Source organism: Mesocricetus auratus, unplaced genomic scaffold, assembly GCF_017639785.1.
Source record: "Mesocricetus auratus isolate SY011 unplaced genomic scaffold, BCM_Maur_2.0 Super-Scaffold_6730, whole genome shotgun sequence".
Lineage (NCBI taxonomy): Eukaryota > Metazoa > Chordata > Mammalia > Rodentia > Cricetidae > Mesocricetus > Mesocricetus auratus.
In genome coordinates, this window is record NW_024429184.1 from 64,838,023 (window position 1) to 64,853,173 (window position 15,151).

General features: G+C 39.8%; 1 protein-coding gene across 1 annotated transcript in view; it reads right to left on the reverse strand.

Annotated features, from left to right (window-relative positions):
* Window positions 1-15,151, reverse strand: part of Prex2 (phosphatidylinositol-3,4,5-trisphosphate dependent Rac exchange factor 2) — a 273,913-nt gene that overhangs the window by 123,821 nt on the left and 134,941 nt on the right. Inside the window, 4 exon segments of the mRNA XM_005066754.4 lie at window positions 5,342-5,503; window positions 6,968-7,152; window positions 11,614-11,731; window positions 14,360-14,496. Of these exon segments, the coding sequence (XP_005066811.2) occupies window positions 5,342-5,503; window positions 6,968-7,152; window positions 11,614-11,731; window positions 14,360-14,496 (602 nt within the window).

The window sequence follows — 15,151 nt, forward strand, 5'->3', positions numbered from 1 at the left end:
GATACATACACTGAGCTAATCTATAAACTACTAGAATTATCAACATCCCATTCAACCTGGAAGGGTACTTGACATATTTTTATGCTAACCTTGAATCTCCCTCTAATGAAAAAAGATAGCCAATTATTTTAAGTTTAAGATCAAGTAAAATGACAATGAGCACAGCTTATATAGCGATCAGGCCTTACCAGACTAGATGTTTCTTGTTTAACAACAAAAGCAAGAGAGAGAGCATCCAAATACCTCCTCAGCTACACAACCTAAGGCAAGAGTTATTTCCTAGAGGCAGAAGTAGGACAAGACTCAGAATGAGAGCTTTGAGATGCAACCAGTGGCACATATCACAGCACAGTCTACAATTCAATATGATTTGTATTGTCTGTGATCATTTCCCACTAAGCTGGCCATGTCTATATTAAAATGCCACAGGACCCCAGTTACTTCTATGTCAATGCAGAATACCTTAAATCCACCAATATGATGTTTCTGAGAATCTTCTCCATTTTGGCAGTATATGCTTCTGAGTCTACTGCACTCATACACCTTACCATATTACACACTTATTATTTTATTTTGGAAAGGAAGAAAATTAAGTTATATAACCTTAGTCTTCCATAACCAAGCCATCATATGCATGCATGTTGCTCCCCACACATAGTTAGGGTTTATTATCTCCATCTTTCATCTCATGGGCTTTTAACCATTCCAGATCACCGCCAACTTGTATCTATGAAAACTGAAAAGACCAGAAATGTTTCCACTCTCTCACACAAGAACACACTATATTACTGCCATATTCCACACAAAACAATCACTAGAAAAACCTAATTTCATTTCTTTTCTACTCTGATTGCAACTTACTCAAATCTTCTTTCCTAATCCAGGCAACAATCTATCTTCTATTTGAGTGGCATTTTTCCTCCCTGTCACTCGGGCATGCATTTATTGTGATGGTCATAGTGGTAGATGTTTGGACAGGGTCTCACTGCATAGCCCTGGCTAGCCTGGAACTCACTATATATATTAGACTGGCCTCAAACTCACAGAGATTGACTTTCCTCTACCTCCTGAGTTCTGAGATTAAAAAGGCTCAGTATCACACCCTGTGTGACAAGTCTTTTTATTGTACTTGAGTATTCAAGCCAGTTATTTGTCCTTACAGAAATCCTATTGTTCTTATAGTTGGAAACACACTAGTTAGCACATAAGCTATATAAGGTAACACAACATCAAATATAAGTGTTAGAATAAAAAAAAATCAAACTTCAAATGCCAGTACTGTTGCCAGCTGTACGTGCTGGGCAAGTTCCCTGACAACTTAGAACTTGAGTTACATTATCAGTGAAACACAGAATGTATATCACACTGTTTGGTAAGAATATATATATGGAGCTGGAGAGATGGTTCAGGTGTTAAGAGATCATACTGCTCTCCCAGAGGACTGAAGTTAATTCCTAGCACACACATCAATGACTCACAACCTTGGGTAACTTGAACTCTGGGTGACTCAATGGCCTCTTCTGGTCTCTGCAGGCACCCCCACACTTGTAGAATATTTATACACATATGTATAGGCACACACACACACACAAACACACGTAAAAATAACTCTGTAAACTATTGCACACATTGCCTGATGCCTGTAATGAATAGTCAAAAACTGTAAGGTACTACAGAGCTCAAGACAGCAACTCATACAAACAAATGTGTACAATTATCTTGGTGGGATTTCTAGCTGGTGAAAATGACATGACTATTCTCATATCATAATTTTGCTCTTTCTTTTTAATTAAATGCTAAGCACGAGAGGACAGGAATCCTAAAACAACTTTTCCTTGTGCCTCTATTGCCAACGTATAGGACCATGCTGGTAAGTATTTCCCTTTTCTTCCCAACCCATCTGAAAACAAATTTTCTTTCATTTTATTATGGAACATAGAGTCAATGACCTATTACTAAAAATATCTGCTACACAAAATAATCCATTCTGTTTTACTCTGTTTTTGCAGAGGTGTTTATGAACACTAACATGATATTTTTTGGTGTTGCCTCTACAAAGATTGGTGTGACAAATGATCAAAAGAAAGAGAACAAGTGACCTTAGGTGCCCAGCCTCAATTACTAAGTAACTTCTATATCTATGACTTGGGGAACACAGCAGAAGAGAGTCAGAGGAACAGGAAGTCTGCCTCTAGACAGGGTGTTCTAGACACGACAGGGATACTTATATTCATGAAAGCTCAACAATATGGTTGTTTAAACAGGGTGGACAGGAGAACTTTTACAATGCCATAACCCTTGATGAAGCCCTATGGACAATCAATGATTGCAGACAGAAGGAGAAAGAGCTTTCTTCAAGGGTAAGTTCCCTGACAGATTCTCCAATCCTAAAACATCAGTGTTATGGTAGAAGCTTTGCCTCAACCCCTGGCATCCATATACTCAGAGTCTGGAATGTTATGGTGTAAATTGCATCCCAGTCCCCTCTCCTATCTCCCTCCAAATCCTGTTGCATCTCAGAAAGCCCGCTACCCAAGACACTGGCCCCTCCCCCACCCCAGACCCCTGCCTTCCCAACCCCTCCTACAGGGCCACACCACATGTTTCATTCAGTGGCCCACATTCCGCTTATTTCTTCCCCTATCAACCTCTTCCCCCTTCCTACTCCTTGCCCATCTTCCCCCCTACCGCCCCTCCCTATCCTTCCAGGGCACCTCCTTGCCCCCTATACACACTGGCCTATACTTGACCTAGCCTCCCCAGCAGGGGCCACAGTCCTGGCCACCCATTTCAGTTCTCAGTCAGTGTCAGATATTACAAAACTTTAAAAAGGCTGAGGACGGGTCCCCAAACTCCCATACAGAAATTGGTGAAAAATGGCTTTTACAGTTTTCAGTGCCCAAGAAGAAGCAGCCAAGTCTTCCTGACAGATGAGACTACAACAGAAGGCCATGCTCTAAGCTTTAGCAGCTGCCCTGAGGTCACAGGGGTACAAGGGAAGTTGACCACCATCAGGCTCCATCCCACTGGAGCTCAACCCAAGTCAACTCCAATCAGAGCCTGCTACAAATGTGGGCAGGATGGTCATTTGGCAAGATATTTCCTGGACAAGGCCGTGCCCCATCTGCTGTCAGCCTGGACACTGAAAATCAGAATAGCCCCACGAGGGCTTGTCCCCTATGACACGCCACAGAGGTCCAGTCTCACCAATACCAGCAGCTGAGACTGTGCCAGCCTTTGAACTATTCAGCCTGGCAGAGGACTGATACAGCCCAGACTTGGTGACTCCCATTGCCCTCTTGGAGCCCAGGGTAACACTGCAAGTAACAGGTTAGGTGCATTACTTTTCTTTTAGACATGGAAGCTAGCTACTGTGTTTTGACCTCTCACTTGGGTCCCACAGCTCCCTCTTAAATTCCTGTCTCAGGGATGGATGCAACCCCTCCTTGCAATTTCAGTAAAACCTGGGACTGTTTTAGCTGAAAAAGCTGTCTACTTCTACTCATCTACTTCTCCCTCTTAGATCTGATGGCATTTGACGACCAGGGTACTGATAGCTCATTAGTTCATTAAGTTATGTTCCCTGCTAAAAGTGCGGGCAGGTGTGCCTCCTTTACAGGCTTCATAGTCAGGGATTAACAGGTTTCAAATGTAACTTCAGAGGTTCAGAGTTTTAAATTTCCTCTGGCTGTCTTCTAAAAATGTCCATGCCTTTTAACCTAAAGCCATAGCCTTTTGCTATGACACCAAGATCTGTTCCAGCTGTCTTACAGATGCCTGCAATTTCCTAGGAGAAGTTCTGCTTTTATATCAAGAAATCTAGTCTGATAAAAACAGTCTCCAGAGCCCATTTTTACCCCACCCATTTTTGAGCATATCTTGCAGGTTCACTCCTCCTTATTGGGCCACGGTCAACCCACAGAGGGTCCTCCAGATAATGCCTGCACCAGCTCCTGCAATTTCATCACAGGTACCACCTCTCCAGGCTTAAGTGGAAACCTACCCGACAACTGCACTCTGGTTTTCCAAGATGTCCCAATGAAGGATACATCTGCTCTCCTGTCTCACTCATTCACCCTTGCCTCTTCTATCTTACCCGGACACTTCTTTATTCCCTTCATTCTGGTAGTTACCTCCCTTCCCATTGTACGCCCCATTCATAGAGCCAATGACAATCTATTTTTTTCTCCTAGCAACCTGCCTTCTCCGCCTCCTCAAGGAACAGGTGCCTGAGAGCTACAGGATGGCAGCTCACCAAGTGCTCTTCCACCCACACCTTCTGCTGAGCGTGAACCCATCAACTCCTGACTCTCACCCTCCCCTACATCATCTCTTTTCAGTTAGAAGAAGCCAGATGTGAAGCAGCGTCCATATATCCAAAGAGTCTGGGATGTGATGCTGGAAGCTTCACCCCAGCTCCTGGCATCCGCATACACAGAGTCTGGGATGTTATGATGGTGGAGTCTCCACCCAAGCCCCCCACCCTGTCTTCCTCCAAACCCTACTGCATCTCAGAAAGTCCACCAAATGATGGTCCCTCCCCCAGAGACACTCAAGACCACTTCCACAGGGTATTTAAACTGCCTCCCAGAAACTAGACTCCTGGTTTTTCTGGTCTCCCTTTCCAGTCTCCTCTCTGAGGAGGATTGTATAATTAAATGTGTTTTTTTCTAATTCAGTTTGATTTGGTCTGATTTAGATTACTGCATAGGCAGAAAGGTTTATCTGGGTGCCCAAACTTTTCAATCAGGCCTAAACACATATACATACAAGCAATACTAGTGGGGAGGGGTTCCCTTGGTTTTTTTGTTTACTTGTTTGTTTGTTTCCTTTTCTGATTGTATGTTATATTGGAAATAGACTTTTAAATAATATATTCTTATTACAGTTTCCCCTCCCAACTCCTCTTAGATCCCCGACTCCACCCAAATCCACATCCTTTCTCTCTATAATTAGAATACAAACAAGTACCTAAAAAATAAAAAGAAATAATTTTATAAATGGTATAAAATAAAACAAACAAACCAGAATAAGATGAAACAAATGAACTACCAGGAGAAAAAGATAAAGCACAAGAAACACTTACAGACATAATTCATACACAGAAATCCCATAAAAAACACACGGGAAATCACAATATATGTGCCAAAGACTTTGAAGGGGGGGAAAATCTACCTAGTCTTAAGCATTTTGTTACAGCAACACAAAACTGACCAAGAAAACTATATGAATGCTATTTCAATGACTACATAACCAATATTTGAAGATATTAGAAAGCTATTTAAATGTGACTCAAACAATAACTTCAATAACAACATCATGTAAAATCCAGACTACTTACCTTTCTATAACTGGATATTCTGCGGTGTACATGTCCAATTCTTTCACTGCACACGGTGCTGAATTTATTCTGAAGGTCAGTGGGTATCACTTCATTCAAAGAATTAAGGCTGGTGCAGTTTTGTACAAAATGATCATCACTTTTTGCTAGGGCTTCCAGAATCTGTGGCGATAAATATACACAAAAGGAAGTAACTTCAAAAGTGAGCACACCCAATTTCCCTGAGTTCGCACTGTAGTTGCCAGGGTTTCTGCAGACAGCCTGTAAACTGGTTTGGCCTGTCTGTTTGCAAGCTCAGGGTTTGACTCACCTGGATGATAAAAGCCTGCTCAAGGAGCAGACTTCAAAGACTCCCTGCTGGATAAACCATCTCACTCTGATGTGGTACATGTCTCCTGGACTTCAGTCATACACATTCACTCAGAAGATTTTCCCCCTCAACTTGGTGGCGGAACAACACAACAAACTAAGGGAAAAAGCACTGGCACCCTTGTTACCTAGTGGGGCCACAGGGAACACAGGGAACACCACCTGCTGAAAGGCTGAAAAAATGAAAACTTCTCACAATGCTTTGTCTAGGCATTATAATTTGCTTTTGCTTACAGACCTTTAATTCATCTATTATGGTTTCTGATTTTGTTTTCATGGATTTTCTGTGTATGCAAATGTGTGTCCCAGTGTCTCAAAGGGTTCCTAGAGCTTTTCTTGGCCTTTGGTTTGTTTGTCCTTTTCTGGTTATTTATTTATTTTCATAATTATTACTAATGCCATTTTGCATGTTAATAAGACAAAGAAAAAAGGGTATGGATTTGGGTGGTGGGGAAGTGGGGAGGATCTGGGAGAAGCAAAGGGAGGGGAAATTTTAATCAGAATACACTGTATGAAATGAATCTACTTTTAGTAATAAACAAGAATAAAAGGGAATCAGATTAGCCTGCGAAAAGGGGAGAAAAGAAAATTATATTGGTAGATTATAAAGTGAAGTGTATCCAGTGTTTCGGCAAAGCATGCAAAAGATTTTGTTTATTTGTTTGGTTTTGTTTGTTTTTCAAGACAGGTTTACTCTGTTTATCCCTGGCTCTCCTGAAACTCACTTTGTATACCAGGATGGCCTTAAGTCACAGACATCCTCCTGCCTCCTGAGTGCTGGGACTGACGCATGCACCACCACCAGCTCTGGATAAGTCCCCTGCCAGGTGTCATTAAGACCAGGTAGGAGATGGATACAAACAAGTCAGCTCGGGGCTGTCTGCCCTGGGTAAGTAGATGCGAACAAACATTTTAAAATGAATGCTATAAAGGTAGCATTTCAAATATTAACAATTAAAATGAACACATAAAGGTCAAAAAGCTGTATCTTATCTATCCAAGCTGCAAAATCAAAGTTATCCGGGGACAATGGAAAAGCAAACAGGAACACTAATGCCCAGGTATGCAGAGAGCACATCTGGATCCATCAAAGGTGGTTTTCCTCTTTCATGTTATATGCCATTCCAGAGGAAGCTGGTACATAGTGAGTCACAGGAGAGCTGATGAGCTAACCGCTGTAACAAGCACAGTCATTCTGTACAACAAAGAGCAGACAGTTCAGGTGTTTAATGAAAAGAATCTTACTGTCACTCATACCTTGGCAGTGAGGCTGAAGAACCCTTTGGGCTCCACCATCTTCTCCACAACGTTGCACTTTGTGCCTGCTGTGCTGTCGTATTCGTAGACAACCCCGTACTCGAGGTGGACATTGTCCACTGTCAGACTAACATGCTCCTTCTTGCCGTCCATAATGGCCATGGTGCTGAACTTGTCAATGACCTCTGGAATACAATTTTTGGTGTTGTTAAGTCATGTTTTTTCCTCCTCATCAAGTAACTGCTCTGGGGTGTTTTATTATTTTTATTTTATTGTTAACACGGGATCTTAATATGTAGCGTTGGCTCACCTGGAACTTATCGTGTATTCCAAATGGGTCTTGAACTCAATAGACATCAACCAGGCTCTGTCTCCTAAGTGATGGGATTAAAGACATGCCCAGAGAGTCTCTGCATATTTTTGAGTTCTTTAAAGGCTATCTAAGCTAAACGTGCTAAATGGCATATCTGTTCTTGCTAATGCTTTAAAAAACAAAAATAGTTTTTAAGAAAAGCAAATATTTGACAGATTCAAATCTTGCAATTTGAGTATATCTAATCTGATTGATATATCACTTTGATCAATGGGCTACATGCATACTGATTTATATCAATATAAATACTATTGAGGCAACTGCATCTTTTTTTGATCATTGGAAGTGTATGTGAGGAGCAGGAAAGAAGGCTCAGCAGTTAAGAAAACTATCTGGTCCTGCAGAGGACCTGGGTTCAGTTCCCAGCATCCACATGGCTCATGAACACGTGTGGATCTGGTAACCTCTTCTGGCCTCCATGAGCATCAGACATGTACATAGCACACATACATACACATGCAGGCAAACACTCACACACACACACACACACACACACACAATAACAAAATAAGCAAGTCTTTTTAGAAAGTGAATATGAATCAAGGTCAGGTGTTCTAAAAATGCCCTCCATCATGGGATGGAAATGAGCTCAAACGATAAGGAAGGAAGGTAGGAAAGGAAGGTAGATAGAGAAGAAGAGAGGAAGGGAGGAAGGAAGGAAGGAAGGAAAGTCATATTTCTGAGGCAGGAGGGGGGGATGCAAAAATCATCTTTGTTTCCAGATGCTTGAAGTTTCCCAAACAGAATCTTGGGAGAATTCACTGAGAAAGTCCTTCAGTGTTCACTAGACTAGAATTTCCATCTAGAAATTTCAACTACAGTTTATCCTACATTCAGAAAGCTGAGGAGTAAATACCTAAATTCTCATGGAAGAAACTGTTGTGTGGCCTAATAGTAGATATTAAGTAAAAGAAAATAAATTATTTATAATACCAAAGTCCTACAAGAAAAAGGAGTACGTGTATAATATACATAAGATAGATAGATAAATATTATATTCATATATATTTTATTTGTACTATTTATATATATATGTGTAAAAATTATAAATATAACACTAACATCCTGCAAGAGAAAAGAATATATATCTATATGTTATATAGATATTATATATTTATATATATACATGTTTATATATAAGCATATACAAATTTATAAATATATAAATATCTGTGTGGTTTTAAAGAAAATGGTTCCAAAGGGAGTAACATTATTAGGAGGTGTGGCCTTATTGAAGGAAGTGTCAGTGTGGGGATGGGCTTTGAGATCTCTTTTTCTCAAACTTTCCTCAGTGTAACAGTCAGTTGCCTTCCTGTTGCCTGTAAGATGTAGGACTCTCAGTTCCAGTACCACATCTGCCTGTATGCTGCCATCCTCCCCATCATGATTCTGGACTGAACCTCTGAAACTGTAAGTGAGCCACCCCAATTCCGTGTTTTCATTGTTAAGAGTTTCCATGGTCATAGCGTCTCTTCACAGCAACAAAAAACCCTAAGATAATATCTATATATTAGATATAGGTATCGATATAGATATCACCTATAAATATAGGTGTATTTATTCTTTTCTCTTGTAGAACTTTGGTGTTATAAATAAACCATGCATATATGGTTTCCTATATATGTTCTATCTATATATAAAAGATATATTAACAAATGTAGAATAGCAGTTTACCTTAAAGTAAAGAAAAATCCAATTCAGTTTCTAACTGTCACATAAACCAATTACTTTTTGATGTGGACCAATGGCAACATATTCCAAATAGAGAGTAAAAGCCTCAGGACCCAATTCTACTGTGAATATATAGTATTACATCTTATCGTAACAACACTACTAATCTGATGAGGTTGAAATAGGTCTTATATTACCCATGCATTGGATAGATCAAGCCAAGCATCCTTCCAAGAATGGGGAGAAATCTCCTCATGAAGAGTGAATACAGATGCCACACAAGAGGAATAGACGTCTTTGACCTTTGTTCCCAATAAAGAAAGTCCTTGCAGCTGAGATTTGGGAGGTTGGCTCAGTTGGTTTAGTGTTTGCCTTGCAAACACAAGGGAGCCTGACCCCCAGAATCCATATAAACATGCTGTACTACCGTAGTGGCACACATCTGTGATCCCAGTTCTAGAGATGCTATACAGTATAATGAAACACATCTGTAATCCCAGTTCTGGGGATGCTGTATGGTACAGTGGCACACATTTACAATCCCAGTTTGGGGGATGCTGTATAGTATAGGGGCACACATTTGCAACCCCAGTTCTAAGAAGACGAAAACAGTAACCTCAGAAACAATTAGAGACTCTTTCTCAAAGGAGGTGGATGGAATTCCCAAGGATGACACCCAAGGCTGGTCTCTATCTTCCATATGCATAACCATGTACTCACACCCATACAAAATTAGTTAATTAAATAGATAAAATCTTTGTCATGTATTGAGTAGTAGACATGATAGCAAAGTCACACCCCACCCCTTTTATGTGGTGCTGGAGATCAAAGTTGGCTTTCATGCATAGTAGGTAAGTACTCTACAAACTGAGCTATAACCCAGTGCTCTTTTGTTATTCATAACAAGATTTTGCAACCAAATGTGTGAGGTGTAGCTATACGTACTCGTGATTCCTACAATCACTTCAAAATGGCAAAACTGGTTGTCAGGGAATCAATCATGTGATTAGAGGTTGAAGTTTAGCTCCCACTCTGTTGGAGGCAGGGGCTCCAATAAAGTTAATTTTAATCACCAATAGCCAGTAATTATTCAATCATATTGTGTCACAAGACCTCCATGAAAAACCTTAAGTTGGTAGAATCTGAAGAGTTTCCAAGGCAATGGATACATACATGTGTGAGAAGACAAGTGTACCCAGACTCAATGGGACAGTGTGGGGGACACTTACAGAACCTCATTGCACACCTAATTATGTGGCTGCTCAATCAGTTAAATTAAGTAAATTATCCTTCTGGATTTTGAGAATCATTTTGCCAAAATATTAAATTTAAAAAAAGAGTGTGGATACCCTTCAATGGTTGGACAGAAATTAAGGTGGAAACACAAGATTGCAGTGGCCATTGATGGCAAAGGCAGGGTGCAGGACTGACAGCTTATCTGGTAGTGTGTTCTCACTCCCTGAGAACATGAGACATAGGGCCCCCAGGTGCTGTGTGGAGAACAAGAACAGATTTTCATACATAACATACCTGAAGTGTTATCCAGAAGAGAATTTCCCAACTATCATTTGGAGGAAATTTACAATATAATAGAAGTTATTCAGAGTCCCACTAATAAATATGTTTGAAGGATACAACAATGTAAGAGTAGAAGAGTAGTAGATTCAAGGATCTCTATGGAAAAGTTCTGAAAAGAAATCACTCAAGACATTTGGCAAGTACAGGCATAAATACAATAGTCTCAGCTGCTGTAGGAAAAGGAGTCACCGAATACAGACATTTGAAAGACTGCCCCACTAAGAAACAGAACAAAAGCCTTTCCAAAAGTGTGTGTGTGTGTGTGTGTGTGTGTTTGTGTGTGTGTGTGTGTTATCACAATCATAGATATTTACCTCTTCTCTTATCGCCAAGCTGGGAATATAATAAAAATACTTGTATCGGGTATATTTTTAAAGGAGCTACAGACTATCTCAACACTAGGACTTCTTGTATGTACATGACCAAGTGAAGCAGATCTTACGAAACAGGTACCTGAGTCATCGGAGCTGGCTGGGGTGGAGGAGGTAGAGAGTCTGCATTTCTGCCTAGCTTCCAAGGAAACTTATTATGGTAAGCCCCATAGGAGCAAAAATGCCTAAATGGCATTTACCTCCAAGAGGGAAATCCTGGGTTGGCTCCACCTCATGCTCCTGTGACTTAACTAGTACACTAGACCCTTGACCTAAATGGTCTCAATTTCTTCTTCCCTAAAGATAGTATCAGGAAACTAATGAGACTTTCTGTTTTGACAACTAAATGAGAAAATCTAGGAAAATCCTGCAAAGGGGCCTGCTGCAAAGGCTGTGATGGTCAGCTATAATCCCATCACTTAGGAAGACCATCACATAATCTGGACAGACTGGGCCCGTAAGTGAAACCCTACCAAAAAAAAAAAGGCATCATTTGCCAACCACTATCTAGTACTACTTCTATTCCTGCAACAACATGAATTTAGTAACAAGTCACAGCCTAGAAATATAAGACCTCAGTACTTGGGAGCAAACACAGATACTATGGAAAAGAATAGTATAAGCACATAAGGAGAGAAAAAAAAGCAACCTACCTTCTACTTTGCAGTCAAAAGCATCCTCTGCATCATCTCCAGTGGGCTTTGAGGAGCACTTCTGGAGGTCTTCATGAGCACTTTCAAGACTATCGTAAACCCACTGTATGGAATCTTGCTGGAAGCAAGGGAAGGGAGAACTCTCAGAGATACTGTGTAGATACCAGGATGCATATTAACTTCATGACCCTGCTTTAGATAAAAGCTTGACCATCTAGCTTGTTTATTTTTTCAGTTGAACAGTAATAAATTTTGAAACAGAAATTAAACCTCAGAATGGATATCCAATGACAATTCAGTGTTCTGTTTCAAGCTTAAATTACCTTCAGAAGATATATTTTATATATTTATCCTAAAGATGCATTCTTTAGGATGTGACATAGTTTTCAAATGTCTTACTGAAATGACTCAAGTATATCTTTAAGTGGGTTATAAGTCATACCTTAAAATATACAAATGCTAATTTGCTATACCAATTACCTATAATTATGCACACCATTTTAAGGTCCTAACATACACTGTATTTCAATACATCAATGGTATTATGAATCAAAGTAATGTGAAATTGGAAGACATCTGTATCATACTGAATTTCCAAGGCATGTAACATCCTTTCATGTAACACATAATTCGTCCTATATTTAAATTGAAACAGCAGTTCCAATCTTATTTAGAGAAACAAGACAGACACAATGATTTCCAAAGAAATGCTTCAAGGGTGACATGGCTTTAAGGTTTATAAATAAGATGATAAATCAAATTGAACTGAATTACTGAAGTGTAATATAATGTGTAGCACCCATTTTTTTCCTGAATTAGTTCTACAACTGTGTTCAGCTAGTGTGCTGCTGTAAGTCACTAAAGTGAGAGCTAAGGGTCATAGATGTGGTAGAAATAAGGCTCTAGGCACAATATCTAGCAACACACACACACACACACACACACGCTAGTTGACTTGGACACTCTTTCATCTGTGATTCACAGTATCCATGCATTCTTTTAGGTCCTTCTCACCCTAACCCTGCCTTGACTCTGTGATTCAATTTGTCCAGAGGTTTAGTGGCAAGTATCACCCAGGTACAAGGCTTATGGCTGCTATTACTCCCACCCAGTATGTTGATACTATGCACAAAGAAGAATGCTGCAAGAGATCCCCCAGACAGGAGTGCAGAAGAACAGCTTGGCACACATATCTGGGTGCTATGAAGAGGGGATCTGGGTACCCTTTCAGGCCTCTGCAGAACACAGGCACATCAGCAGCTTCAGAAGAACCACCCTCCAGTAAATTCAGAAAAAGACAGTGCCTTGAGTCACCTGGTTTTGGGGTCCTCCATTACATGGCAATGGGTACCTGACAATGCATAGTACTTGGTGAATTCACTGTTTCTCTTAATGACTGCCTGATCATGATTTCTCCAGGAAGATAGATGGGGGAAGGGAAAGGGGGGTAAAACTCAAGTGAGCCAGTTTAGTAACTTAATAAAGGAAGTCATGACTATTTCTAAAGAGTCTGGGGGTGTAGGTCACGTCCAACTGTACAGTTCAACAAGTGTTTACTGAACTGCCATCATTCAGAGTAACCTATGAGTCTATGCATAATTTCTAAGTTTCTGTTCCAGTTCTGACCTTATTAGTAAGCAAAATGAAACAGCTGTTTCCCTGTGGAGTCAGTGCCTTGCAGAATGTCAGGCCTAGCTTCAATAAAAGCAGCCATCATCCTCTTGGTACGGGCAATCATATTCTCAAAACCAAGAGAACTTCACCACACAGAGTAAGGGAAACACAAGACCCTCCCCCAATCAAGGGTCCCTCTACCCCTGATGGATAACCTGAGACTCCACTCTACCAGGCCACTATTCACTTTTTATTCACACAGCAATATAATTTGCTTATATCAAGTTCCAATCTCATCTTCTGATGGCATATAATGGATCAAAGAATAGTTCTCAAAAAGTTAAATACTGGCAATATATTCTGATATCCTCTTCTAAAGCTAAATCAAGTTGCCTAAGTAGCTATATCTAAAAATTAACCACCAACTACATAAAAGTCACACTCTATACTTTCTATTGAAGATTTGTTATGAAGAGTATATTTATTTTTATATACTTTATTTAAATTAGAAACAATCTTATCTTACATATCAATTCCAGTTCTCTCTCCCTCCCATCCTCCCCTGCGCCCCACAAACCCCTCCATCTTATCCCCCATCCACTCCTCAGGGAGGGTGAGGCCTTCTATGAGGGATCATCAAAATCTTTCAAGTCATTTGGGGCAGAGTCTAAGCCCTCATAAGTATATTTATATAATCTTGCTCAGTATATATTCTAAAGTATCTCACAAAAACATTTCATAGCCATATATTTAACATTAATAAACTCTTATCAAAAATAAGGACTGAGGGAGGAGCTCGGTGGTAGACACTTGTCTAGTATACATGTGGCCCTGGGTTCAACCTCCAGAAACAATGGGACTTGAAAGGGAGAAAGGGACAGAAGGAAGAAACAAAAGTGTCTTAGAACATATTTTTAAACAAACAATGTTACAAAAACAAAATGTAATGATAAAATAACAACTATTTAAATATAGTCAATAGTAATTAGGATTAACTAATCCAATAAAGCAGTCATAATGAAATTCACTGTGCTGTGCTTACATTGAAAACCAAAAGCTTTTCATACATTAGTGTATGCCATCCTCTAATTATTTCAAGGAAGTTTTCAATTAAATTTATTTTTATGTGTACCTTCATTGGCCGCCTGTATTTCCGGCAGGCTGTAACATGTGCGATGACACTGGCATGTGTCTCTTTGCTGACATTGATTCCATTTACTTTGATAATACACTGTCCTGGGTGAAGGCCTGCTGCTGCAGCCACAGTACCTTTAAATATAAATGGGGAGATTTGTCAAAATCAAATGTCAGCAAACGGATTCACCCATATCAGATAAAGAAAAATAGGAGCAATTTTAAACTTATCCAAGCTACTAAAATGTTCCTGATGAATCCAGTTTAGATAGCAACGCTCTCTCAATCTTTCTGTTCTTCACCCATGATCCAGAGTGCAATTAGCAAAATGTTCCACAGCCTCCACAAGGATTATTTTGAAGGAATATTGCATAGTGACCTTCATATTGCTAACCAGATGTTTCCCTTTCAATCTAACTTTCTAAATATAGAGTTTAAAAGTGAAAGATCAGAAGCATAAACTTTATTTACAAAATTCATTAATACTGACATAATATTACTTTTATTTTTCAAACACCAACAATTTAATGTGCATGTGAAAATAAATTCTTTTAAAATCCTACATTTTTGGAGGGCATGTTCACTTGGGTGTACACAAATGTGTGAGTATGAGTGCACCAGTACATGTGCTCGTATGTGCATGTACACGTGTGTGTGTGTGTCTGTGTGTGTGTGTGTGTGTGTGTGTGTGTGTGTGTGTGTGTGTGTGTGTTGTGTATGCATGGTCCAGAGGCAAACAATGAACATTTCTTAGGTCACCTTTGTTACCTTTCACTCTTTTTTTTTCAGG